Genomic DNA, 13,001 nt, shown 5'->3' on the forward strand with positions numbered 1-13,001 from the left:
TAGGTCTCACCCAAACAACCCACAATTTTTTAATGTCGATATCTCAATGGTAGAATTGTCAGATTTTCAATGTTAATATATGAAACATTAGTGAAATTTTCCGATCTTTTCAAAAATAATATTTTCAAAATTTTTAAACCAGGACTTAAACTTTAAAAGGACGTTATATTGAATATAATTTTGTTGTTGTTATGTTTTTTTTTATATTGCCGAATGGCTATACTGCCGCTCGAAGCTAGTCCGTCCCATATGTAATTTCATCAATTTTGAGGTAATAATGCAGTTTGGTTCAAAATCATGTAAACTATCAGAAAAACCAATAAAATGTAGTACTTTGTTCTAGAAATCCCGAGAAAATCAACTTTTTCGTGAAATTCTAACACGTAGCCTTATGGGCGGGACAACTTTGACACGCGTTTTTCTCGGCTTACTGTTTTTACATGTCGGACGGACACGATTAGAGCGGCAGTATAGTGAGATTTGAGTTTAATTTTGTAGTCACCAAAGTGTACAACCGTTATCTGAAAATTTTAGATCTTTTCTATAAAAAAATAATTCAAGGAAATCTTCGAATTTGGCATCTTAAGTTTGGAGCGAATTGGTCAACTGATATCGATATGAAAACAACAGCTATTTAAACGAAATATTTTTAAGAGATTGAAACAAATAACGAAGACTTACAACAATGTTATTCTTGTATGACAAATCGGCAACGCCTGCAAGAACACCAAACTTTTGTAATTCTTCACGAAATTCATCACCCGTTGACAAATCTCCCGAGCACGTGTGTTCCCCTCTTCTCCTCTTCTCAGCAATAAATTCCGAGAGGCATCGTTTTGAATTTTTCCACTTCCCGGAAATTTGTTCCGATATTTTCATCCCAAGCCGGTGACGGTGAGGTGACTTCCCCGAGCCACCACACCATATCTTGATCCCCACGCCCAATCCACTTCCTGCACACAGACACACTCGCACACACAAAAGGTAGTAAAAAATGAGCTTCATAATAAAACTCGTGTAACTTTTCCAGAAAAGTCATCATCACAAGGGGTGGTTGGCTGGCGGTGTCGAAAGTCAAGCGCAGGAAAAACCAGCAAAAGTGAGTGAACCAAACGCGGAATGAAAAGCTTCTAACCCCTTGGAGGTGGCTTTCAGTGCAACCTGTGGGGGTGGTGAGAAGAAAAAAAGTGAGACTACCTTTATCTACCTGGTTGAGCTGGGGAGGATTCTTTTTTGTGCATGTCGAAAATTGGAAATCATCCTTCCCCCCGAGTGAAAGTGAGAGGCAGGTCGGCGCTGCTGCCCGCCAAGACAGGAAAAATAACCTCCTCCGCCGGCTGAACAAATGGACTGTCATGAATTATGAAAATGATTTAACGCTGGAGCCAAGCATCAGCAGCCCGAGTAGCAGCACGCGATGGATGGGGAAAACCGTATCATTCTCAACGTCGGAGGCATCAGGTGAGTCTTTTTTTTTCTTCATTCCTCTACAGGACATGATGATCCTCTTACACTGATTTCAGCGAACTGACCACAAGGAGGAAGAGAGCTCATCAAATGGCTTGTTTTAACTTATTTTTAATTGCAAACATTTTTAATTTAAGAATTTCTTAAAAAACTTGGAAAAACTGGAAAAAATTGCTTGTCTAAATTCAGATTCCAAAATTTCCAAAATGTTTTTAAAGTCAAACTTTTATCGGTGTCCTCCTGAGTAGACTTCAACTGTATATTGCTGTTTGTTTTTGTAAATGACACCCGGAAGTATGAAATACACTTCTGGTTTTTGTTTTTCGCTCCATGAAAAGCAATGACCAAACATCCCCTCCCCAACCCCCCATCTAAGTCCAGTTTCCCTGCAGTCAGAGAAAACTGTACTTTATCATTTGGGTGACCATCTCAGGATGAAGCGCACGTTTTTCCGTATATTTTTCATTAGTCACCTGTTGCGGAATTGGACACTCCGTCAGGCTCACTCCTGCCGGAAGAAGGAAGCCTGATAACGGTGAGACATTTTGTAACGAATTTGTCTTGTTGGATGTGCTGTGGGTGGGAGAGAAAAACAAATCACGGAGTCATCCCGACTAAAGTCGGGACTATCTCGGTGAGTAATGGGAAAAAGTTTGCGGTTTAACTTGGGCAATTTTGACTTATCTTTTTATCATCGTATTTTTATGATATTTGCAGCTGTCATGATTTGAACAGAGGCATTTTAGTACCCGGGCAGACGGTAATAACAAAATTCATGCCATTTCAATAACAAATACTGTTAAAATAACAAGAAGTGTTATGGAATATTCTTGAAAAATCCATTTTGGCATAAGATTGTGGTTTGGTTGAGCGTTTTAGCAGAATACATTACTGTGAATACAAAGATACGAGTTGTTCCTTTTAATTCCGCTATATATTTTTAATATCTTGACAGATACGTATTTCGTCTACTACTTGCAGACTTCATCACTGCGTCGAGAACAGAACACTGATGAAGTCTGCAAGTAGTAGACGAAATACGTATCTGTCAAGATATTAAAAATATATAGCGGAATTAAAAGGAACAACTCGTCTCTTTGTATTGGCATAAGAGTTTAATAACAGTTTATGTTAGCATAACAAAATTTGTTATTGATCTGATATTGGTTGAAAGCCAAAACAACTTTGGAATAACATGTTTTGTTATGGAAAAATACCTCCAACTGTTATTGGGATGATCGGATTAGTTGTTAAAATAACAAAAAATAATAACAAAGATTTGTTTGAAGAATAAATAAAAGTGTTATTAGTCTGTTATTACAATAACAATCCAATAACAAAAATTTCATAACGGCGAATAACAAATCTTGTTATAAATAACATAAAATGTTATTGGCCTAGTATTTTCAAATATCAAAAAATGTTATTCCAAAGTTATTTCCGTCTGCTCGGGTAAGAATTTGTTTTTGAACAAATTTGTCTCTTTTATCAAAAATCTACATCAGAATGTTGCGTGCGGTGGCAAAATACAATTTATTCAATATTTGTTGTATTTATTCATTTCAACATAGAATTTTAGGCGGTGATGAAATGTTAAGAAAATGCATTTGATTATTTAAAAGGCAATTTACCTTTAAATTTGGACTAATATGGGGTCGCGGAGCTCAAATTTTATGTGAGAAAATAAAAAAAAACACAATTTTTTTTTCAAATAATCGAGTCTAGACTGTAGTTTTAGATACAAGGGCTGAAAAGTTAAAAATGAATATGACATGGGTGCAGAAAAGTTGAAATTTTCAACACTCGTATCGAAAATTAATACCTTTCAAACTTATTATGATTTGAATGGAGAACAGACAAAACAAGGGTGTTTGAAAAAATCGTTGCTAAAATTGATTTTTTTAAGCACTCGTCGTTTGTATCCAACTCGGTATACCTCATTGGGTGAACGTACAATTCATGCATGCATGATTTTCTCTTTTCAACGTGTTGCAAAATATGCAATTATAGTATTATTTATACTTTTTTTTTCTTTGACAAACGCAGAAGTCAAATAAGAACAATATTTCAAATTTCAGAAATTAAATTCGTAATTTTAAAAAAAAAATCGCACTGTGTTCTTGAAACTCAGAATTTATAAAGAGCATGGAAAAGCCAGATTCGAAAAAAAAATAAAAAAATTGCATTGTATTCTTAACAATTTACTGTTTTAGATTTTCATGAACTAGTTTTGACCCCACATTTTTTTTGGGCGTTCTAGACTAATTTTCATGTTTGGTTAGTTAAATGTGGACACTTTTCAACAAGGGTTTCCAATTTGGCCTCAGAATGGCAAATAATTATTATAGTATCTTATTTCAATCTGTCATACGATAATTCATGAATTATTTGGTAATTAATGGTAATTAGAGTAATTAAATGTAATTGATGAAAATAGAAGTAATGATTAAGTAATTAAAGTAATTAAAAATGATAAAATTTCAACTTGTTAAAAGAACTTTGAATTTAATTTAAAAAAAGAATAACATAAAATGATTTTAAAAAAACTGATGCTAAATGGGACTTATGTGTGTGTGTGTGTGTGCAACCAACCAAACGGGACCACGCGGTCGCTTCTTACAAATTGAGTTGTTTCCATGTATTTTTTTAGTTCTGCATTCTATACATGCAAATAACTCGCATAGGCATTTGGATGGTGTTAGCTCTGCCGAGCTTCGGTGACCCATTTCTACGCTGGCTAGCCGAGCGCGAGGTCCCTCAGCTTGAGTCGACAAGCCCCGCCCTGAAGAACGTTTGCATCAATCGGATTCAAACGTTATTTAGAACTTCCGAACCCTTGTCAAATGGACAAGGACCCAGCGCGTATATAGTAACAGTAACAGTATTCCTAATTCCAGTCATAGCCTACCAACCAAGTCGCGATGGCCTAGTGGTTAGCATTTTTGCTTACCAATCCAAAGGCCGGGGATCGAACCCCGACTCGAGCGACTTTGATTTTTCGTTCATGTTCAGAGTTTCAAGATTTATATTTCCTATAATTTCTCGTTGGGAGCAGATGGGAGTCGAACCCAGGACCATTCGCTTACAAAGCGAACACCGTAACCAGTCAGCCACGGCCGCTCCTTGGTGCTAAATGGGACTTATCCATCAAAATTCTCTATAAAAAAATTAATACAATGTTGACAAGAAATTGAAGTTGGTGATCTACTCTTCTTGATGTTGAGAGAAGAAAGATAAAGATTGCATTAATTCCAATGGCATTGTTTAACAATGAAGTGGTTCAATCTCCAAAAAGCCGCTGGAAATATTGTTTCAAAATGAGGGGAAAATCAAAGCATTTCAAAAATTTTCAAGAAAAGAAGTGAAATCAGTTGAAATTAATTCGAAAATCATCTTTTACGTTGTATTTCATTTACAATATATTTGGCCTCATTTAAAAAAAAAATATTTGCTGTTTCTGAGACAAATTTTCAATCTTAAAAATTAAACTTTTCGAAATTTTGCTACGATTCGAATGAAATTTTATCAATTTTAAATCTATGCATACATAATGAAGTCTCTTTAAACGCACTTTTTATAATAACTCCTCAATTTATAATTATTTTTTTTATAATCGGCTAATATGCTGAAGCTGAAGTTAAAACTTTATTTTGTTTTATTTACTTAATAAATTTCGTTATTTTTTGATTTTTTTCATGAATTGGTTGAAATAAGTTTTGATTGGATTTGATAAAAACAAAATATTGTCAAACATAATTCATAAAATAACCTTTAGACGCAGACTCAAATTCGGAATCTAACAATTTTACGAGCAACAAATTATTCTTTTTTAATGTTTATGCGTTGCTCGATAAAAACAGAGAGTAATTTTTTGTCAAACATCTTCAAAACTGCAATAAAATTTAACACATCGAGCATGAAAGTACCAGTTATAAAAAAAAAAACAATTTGTGAAAAATCGTTGTACAGTATCGTTTTAAGTTTTTTTTTTTTTTTTTTTTTGCAAAATGGATAGCAAATTTTTCTTGCGGACTGGTAAGTAATAAATTCATACGGAAACCCAGTCATTTAAAATGTATAAGGAAAAAGAAAAAAAAAAAACAATGCAGCTTACTTTTAAAATTACCGACATTTTGGTTAGCAAGTCAGATATTTTAAAATTTGTCATTTTTACGTTACTTGTTTCTTATTAAATGAACTATCGAATTTTGGTTTAATTTTTGTTTCATCATGTTTTACAAAAATACATGTAATAAATTTCTTTGTGTTTCTATGACTATTTAAAAAAATAAATCTTGAAGGTTCGATGCCACTCAATTCCAAAAAAAAAGAAGAAAATTAATGCTTGGTTAGATTTTATTTTAATAACTATCCTTTTTAACAATTAACAAGAAAAAATTTGAAGTTTAAATAAATTAATCGGATTTCTGTAAAGTTTAAAAAAACACATTAAAATTAAATTTAATTATTTAAGTTCTGTATTTTTTTAATGATTTCTATCTTTCTATAAGTTTTTGACTATCCAGATTTTTTTGTCAAAAACTTGTACATTTGGCTGACATTAGTACCTTAATGTTATGTGTTGGCAGAAAAAGTTTGGGAACAACTGGATCAGACGGTTGTCTTTTTATTTAAGATTGCAAAAATATTATTAGCACAGGTGTTTTTCATGAGGCATTCAGTCTTAGTGGCCTCGTTGAAAGAAATTTTCTGATTAGTGTAGACTCGTTCATTTTGATCCCTTAAAGTATGATGATTAATACTCAATTTTGGAAAAATATTTGTTTAGCAATGATACATAAAAGATTCAAACTCGACAATTTCTAAACTGTACTTAATAAAATAGTGCTTAAGTTTACCATGCATGTTTTAAAAAAATGTTTTGCACTCTCAGCGTCAGTTTTTTTTGGCAATATTTAATCACCTGTTTGATTGACGAGGTAAAAAAAATGTCTTTATTTTAAATATTATGCAAGCTTGGCAAGAAAAAAAAACGAAATTTTTTATCAAGATATTAAAACTGCTTTTTGATTTCTTGCTCAAAAAGAAATTTAATTTTAAGGGACAAAATTTTTATTGGTAAAATTTTATAATTCTGTTCATGATTTAATTAATCATTCATTTTCTGTGTGCGCCGCTTGACTTGGAAAAAGTATGGTTTATTTGATTGTTTAAAAATTGTTTACGCAGCTGACATTGTTATTGATCACCTATTTCAAATGTGTACTATGTAAAATTTTAGAACAGCCAATCGTCTATTCTGGAAAGTTCGGAGAATGTTTTCAATCAGTATAAAATGAATGATTTTTTGACGAGCTATCCAGTCAACTAGGATCTTCCGAACCAACCACCACCATGGCCAAACTCTTCGTCGCGTTCTTCGCCCTCCTCGGGATTTCCTCCCTGACACAAGCAGCCATCACCAGCCAGGAGGTGAACCGAGTTCTCGTGGCTACCGGTTACCCCCAGATCGACGCCACTGTGTCCACAATTGTCACCAACGGCATCAACGGGATGACCACAGACCGTAACGAGGCCGCCATGTTCCTGGCGCAGGTCATCCACGAAAGTGGTGGTTTCAAGTATCGGGAGGAGATTGGTGGCGCGAGTCGGAACTACGCCCCGTACTATGGACGTGGGTATATCCAGTTGACGTGGGACTACAACTATCGGGCTGCTTCGCGGGATATCTTCGGTGATGAGCGGTTGGTGCGCGATCCGGGAATGGTGTCACGTGATTTGAACCTGTCGATGCGGGTGTCCACGTGGTTCTGGGTGAAGAATGTACGCCCTGCTGGTGGAGTCAGTCAGAACAACTTTGGACTTACGACTAAGGCTATAAATGGAGCGCTTGAGAGTGGATCGAACAATCCGGTGGCCATTAGGAGGTATAACCTGTACAGGACGGCTGCTCAGGTTCTGGGGATTAGGAACGTCGCCATCAATCGATTCTAGGCGACGTATTTAAGTGATTTTTGTTGAGCTTCTGTACCATATAATTCAGAATAATATCAACTTATAACTTTCTTATCTCTATTTAAACATTTTATTTTTTTGCGTTTTGTGCGTATGTCAAAAAAAACGAATAAAAAATAAGGATAGTTTTATACCTCGGTTATTTGATAAATACATCTCAATTCAAATAGATCTTGGCCCATTAACAGTAAAAAAGGGATAGACAATTCATACCGATCATCACTTTTCTAAAAGTATCTAGTCTTGTCTGGGTAGGACGATCACAAGCCAAGATTTGAATCGTGTTATAGCAGAGGACGCCGGTTAGAGTCCCGCCCAAATCTATCATACCTTGACAAACTGCAGCGTTTACTGACAAAATCCAATAGTTTCCAAGACTACCTCGGAGTTTATGAGGGGGTTATTTGATGACACCACGCAAACTTACTTTTTCGAAAAAGTAAACTATAAGAGTACCTCAGCAATCAGCAGTCCGACCAACAATGTCATGGAAGGTAAATTGCAGTATATTTCCTCAGCTCGTAAAAAAGTATTCACATATTTTTCACTGCAAATTCGATTTGATTTGATTCGATTGCAAATATATTGCTTGACAATAATTTAAATTAATTAAAAAACTGTTTTTTCACTAGGGGAGCTGGGGGTAAGACGGCCAGGCGGGGTAAGACGGCCACCCCACTGTTTTAATAAGTATACTAATGAATATTACTAAAATGTTCAGCAATACTGTTCCTCATGCTAAATAATGCATATGGAGTCACCTTTGCCAGAAATATTGTTTGAAATAGTATAAAAATAGCTCAAAATAAACAAATAATTTTTGAACTTGAAACTGGATGTAATTTTCATGAATTACAACTTAGGCATTTTTGTTAAATAACAATATGTTTTTCTGTCTTCAAATATTTTTTCATGTTAAATTGAAGTTTTCCCTAGATTATGTCCCTCGAAAAAGTTCAAAAAATGCGATGAACTGTTTACAAAAAATGTTTTTAAAAATAATTTATTTGGGGGCAAGACGGCCACCTCCTCCGGGGGTAAGACGGCCACCCGTAATTTGTTGATTTTATTTGATATAGGTTATATTTTTGACGGTTTTTGACTATTAGGACATATTGTTAGATAAAGGAAAAGCATTTTCAATAAAACTGTCCATTTTTAATCAAAATGCTGTTAACTACCGTTTTGACAACATTCTTTACTGTGATATAGCAAAACTCATTGAATAGTATGAAATCCTATCAAACTTTTCATAAAAATCGCTAATTTAATATTGTTTACATTATTTTGATTTACTTATTCTAATCAAAATACACAAACTATTTTTTTTGTATCAAATTGTGTTTGTTTTGTAGTAAAAATTCATAGTTTTTTATAAAATGTGGTCGCAAAATATGAAATTTTTTAAACAGCATTTTTCTTCACATTTGAAACCTGATTTTTTTCAACCAAAATAGTTATGATGTTCAGAGAAGTCTGTTGAACTAACCATGTAGGTGTTTGGGTGGATTTAGCAAAGCTATTAAGTTAATTTATAGCATTGGCCGTCTTACCCCACATGGGTGGCCGTCTTACCCCGCGTATTTCATATATATACGATTTCAATTATTTTTTTAAAATTGCTGAAAAGTATTGAAGATTGGTTTTTAGACCAACTAATTTCTGTCATTTCTATAATGGACTAGTAGTAGAACAATATGTACGTAAATTGAGATCAAAATAATCTGTTGTGTAAATTTTATTAGACTTCTCCCTTAGGGTGGCCGTCTTACCCCCATCTCCCCTAAGCATTTTTCTGGTACAAGATTTCCCAAACTCTAGGAGAAAAAATGTCTGTTGTATTCACCTAAAGGATATATAAAAAAGAAACTAAAATAAAAAAAAAACTTATTTAGATTTAAGTGTTATCAAATTATTGATTTAAATGCATCAATTTGAAATTTCATTAAGGACTCTTAAAAACACGCTTAGAAAACTGTCTGAAAAACTTTTTTTTTTCCTTTAAAAAATGGGGTGACTAAAAAAAGTTTAAAATTTTTAAGAAAAAAATATGAGTACAAATTAAGTATTTTCGGAAATGGAATGGAATCAAAGTGACCGTGATAGAAATGTGTTCAATTTACTAATAGAATGCTTTTATCTTAATTTGAAAAGTTTTTAAAGTAAATTACCTTTAATTACGAATTCAAAAAAATAATAGTCATGATATTCTCAAGAAAATGATTTAACATAAGTTTCTATTTTCATGTGTTTTTGCAATTTTACTTGTTTTTGAAACGCAAAAAGAAAAAAAAAGCATTATAAGCATTATAAGCATTGTAAGCATTTGAAGCAGAACTAATTTCAATATAATGCTGGGCATTTTTTTTTTCGAGAATTTCTATATTTGTCGTGTTCAAGAGGTCATTTTGAGCAACTTTTGTTCTACGAAAAACTTCATTTCTCTTATTTTATGCTTTTCTTGTTTCATTTTTAGTATTTTAATTTGCATTTATCTTGTTTAATTTATGTTTGTTTTTAGTAGTATTTTACCTTTTCTATCACAGAATATAATTACATTTTGACTATCTAATTTTTTTCTTGTTTTTGCAGTCACTTCTTAAAATTTTTGCTTGTTTTTAACATCACCATTATCATTGAAATTGTAAAAAAAATGCGTAGAGGCATAGTCTGGGACACTAAAAAATTACTGCATACTTCTTTTTACTTAAAATATAGGAAATGTTAGTAAAAAAACACCGCTAAAGTTGACTCCTAAAAAAAATTTAAGAATTCTACTTTCCAATGATTTTTAATGATCAAATATTGGTTGGAAAATTTGATTTTTGGCGATTTTCAGATCGAAGCCCGTCTAAAGGCAGGGTTAGGTTGTAGAGGGTTAAATTCTTTAGCAGCAACCTTAAAAGTGGTACAGTGCCCATGATCGCATAAATGTCCCATATGCATTTTCATCACTTTTGAGTTATTGATGCAGTTTGGTTCAAAATCGTGTGATCTTTCAAAAGAGCCTATAACATTCAGTACTTTGTTCTAGAAATCAAGAGGAAATCCTGTTTTTTCGTGAAAACTTAACACGTAGCCTTATGTGTGGGACAAACTTCCCTTGCGTTTTTCTCAGATTGCTGTTTTTGCATATGGGACATTTATGTGAACATGGGCAGTACATTAAACTTCAAAGATAATATTTGCATATTATAAATCCGATTGAAACCTGAATATGTCCCCCAGAAAATGAAAACAATAATTTTCAACACTATTTTTAAAAACACCATCGAAAAACATTTTTCCAAAAATAACGCATAGACCTTGTGCAGCCTAAATTGAAATCGGTTGTGAAATCTGTGTATTTATTGGTAAGATTTAGATTTTAAACATGTTTTCATAAATGTTATAACAATAGGAAACTCAGCGAATAAAGAAGGATACATTCAATTATACTACGGATACGATGCAAAATATTGAAAAGGATAAATTAAAAAAAACAAATTTGAATTGCCTCTGTCGATGAAAAACAACATTTCGGAACAGATAGCTGCTTTGAACAGATCTAGATTGCCAACAAGGAAGATGAATTTCTGTTTATAAAATGATTTGCGTTTCATTTCCAGTTTCAATTGTGTCAAGTTTACATAACCCTTTCAGGCCCAACTATTATAATTTCATCGTGAAAAAAAATCTAGCAATCATTCAAGCATACATTATATGGCACCTTCAAAAGGATCGAGTCAAAGCATAAGATTTTGTAAATGAATGAAATTAAAAAACATGGCATTTGATTGAAATTATATAAATCCATTCTTAAAAGGTTTATCTATTTTTTTTTGCAAACAGCTGAACAGATTCTGAAAAAAAACATCGAAACAACAGCACAATGAACTTCGTTTTTCTCGCATCATCAAGCTGAGTGTTCCGTCGCTATAAATTGACAGATTTTTCGAACGATTCTGCAGTCAATTCGGATCTTCCGAACCAACACCACCACCATGGTCAAACTCTTCTTCGCGATCTCAGCCTTGCTGGCAGTGTCCTGCTTGAGCAAGGTGGCATCGGCCGTCACCAGCCAAGAGGTAAACCAAGTCCTCGCGGCAACCGGTTATCGACAAGTCGACGCCACCCTGGCCGGAGTCATTGCCAATGGTATCAACGGGATGACTTCGGACCGTAACGAGGTGGCCATGTTCCTGGCGCAGGTCATCTACGAAAGTGCTGGATTTCACTATCGGGAGGAAATTGGAGGGGCCAGCAAGAGTTACGCTCCGTACTATGGACGTGGATACATTCAGTTGACTTGGAAGTACAACTATCAGGCTGCTTCGCGGGATATCTTCAATGATGATCGACTGGTTCGGGATCCGGGAATGGTGTCACGGGATACTACCATGTCGATGAGGGCTTCCACGTGGTTCTGGGTTAAGAACGTTCGTCCGAAGGGTGGTGTTAGCAAAAACAACTTTGGACTAACGACCAGAGCTATCTGGGGCAATCCTGTCGGTGGTTCGAACAATCCGGTGTCCATCAAGCGGTATGACTTGTACAAGAAGGCTGCCAAGGTTCTGGGAGTTACAAATGTTGGAATTAACAGTTTCTAACAATGTTTACTACTGAAAGTCATATAATAAAGCTTTTGCCACGGTAATCTTTGAAGAAGTCTTTAATGCCATCCAACCAAGTGCCACAACGCAAACCAACTCAATTTAACAAAGTTCCAAAGCAGCTTACTCCGTAAGCTCGTGAAACGTTCTGTTTTATTGCTCCAGTAAACACACACACACACACACACACACTCTCCTCGTTACAAGACAAGACAAGAAGTCTCCGATTGCCGTCCATTGAGGCGTTTGTATCGTCATTTCGCCGCACACTCAGCAACGCCATCTGTCTTCTAAGTCCGGTAATTGTCACTGCTGCTGCTGCAACGACTGCTGGTAACACTGCAACACTTTCCTGCAAAGAAGCTCCATTTCCGGCTGCAGCACAACCGTACTGCACACTTATCGGAGCGTACTAATTGCCCCTAATTACCTCCTCAATGTCTTCATCGTCGTCGTCGTCGACGTTGCTGTTGTCATCGACCTACCAAGAAGAGCCTTCCCTTTGAGAGAGGCAGATTATTTTACTTGACTCTGTATGTAAGAGGGGACCGTCAACCTTATCACGGGGTTCTTTGGAAGAGACACACCGGTGTGACGACGAAGCTTCTGAAAGAGAGTCCTCAAGCTAATGAAATGTAGTGCTGATGGCCTGTGGGAAGAAGAAGAGCAGAAGTAAGACTTACCTGTTGGAGCACGTCGATAGATGAATTGCTGGCTGCCACACTCATCAGAGTTCTTTCAGGGTCTGACTGAAAGACGATGGTGACACGACCTGTCTGTCACAGGAGGGCGCAGAACCGAGTAGGTTGTAAAAGCTTTAAGAAAGAAGCAGAAGAAGCACGAAGTACAGAAGTTCGTGTCTGTCGTTTTTGTGTTCATATTTATGGGAGACGGGCAGTGTTGCCAATATATTTTTTAGAGTATATTTTGTGTATTTCCGAAATTAGTTGAATTTTAAAGTTTCAT

General features: G+C 35.0%; 1 protein-coding gene and 1 pseudogene across 1 annotated transcript in view; both read left to right on the plus strand.

Annotated features, from left to right (window-relative positions):
- The first annotated feature begins 1,158 nt into the window (after positions 1 to 1,158).
- Positions 1,159 to 13,001, plus strand: part of LOC120419919 (potassium voltage-gated channel protein Shaw-like) — a 106,564-nt gene continuing 94,721 nt past the window's right edge. Inside the window, exon 1 of the mRNA XM_039582786.2 lies at positions 1,159 to 1,461. Within this exon, the coding sequence (XP_039438720.1) occupies positions 1,418 to 1,461 (44 nt within the window). The 5' untranslated portion in view covers positions 1,159 to 1,417. The remainder of the gene's footprint in view (positions 1,462 to 13,001) is intronic.
- LOC120419920 (uncharacterized) lies at positions 6,781 to 12,061 on the plus strand (annotated as a pseudogene).

This window comes from Culex pipiens, unplaced genomic scaffold (genome assembly GCF_016801865.2).
Source record: "Culex pipiens pallens isolate TS unplaced genomic scaffold, TS_CPP_V2 Cpp_Un0005, whole genome shotgun sequence".
Lineage (NCBI taxonomy): Eukaryota > Metazoa > Arthropoda > Insecta > Diptera > Culicidae > Culex > Culex pipiens.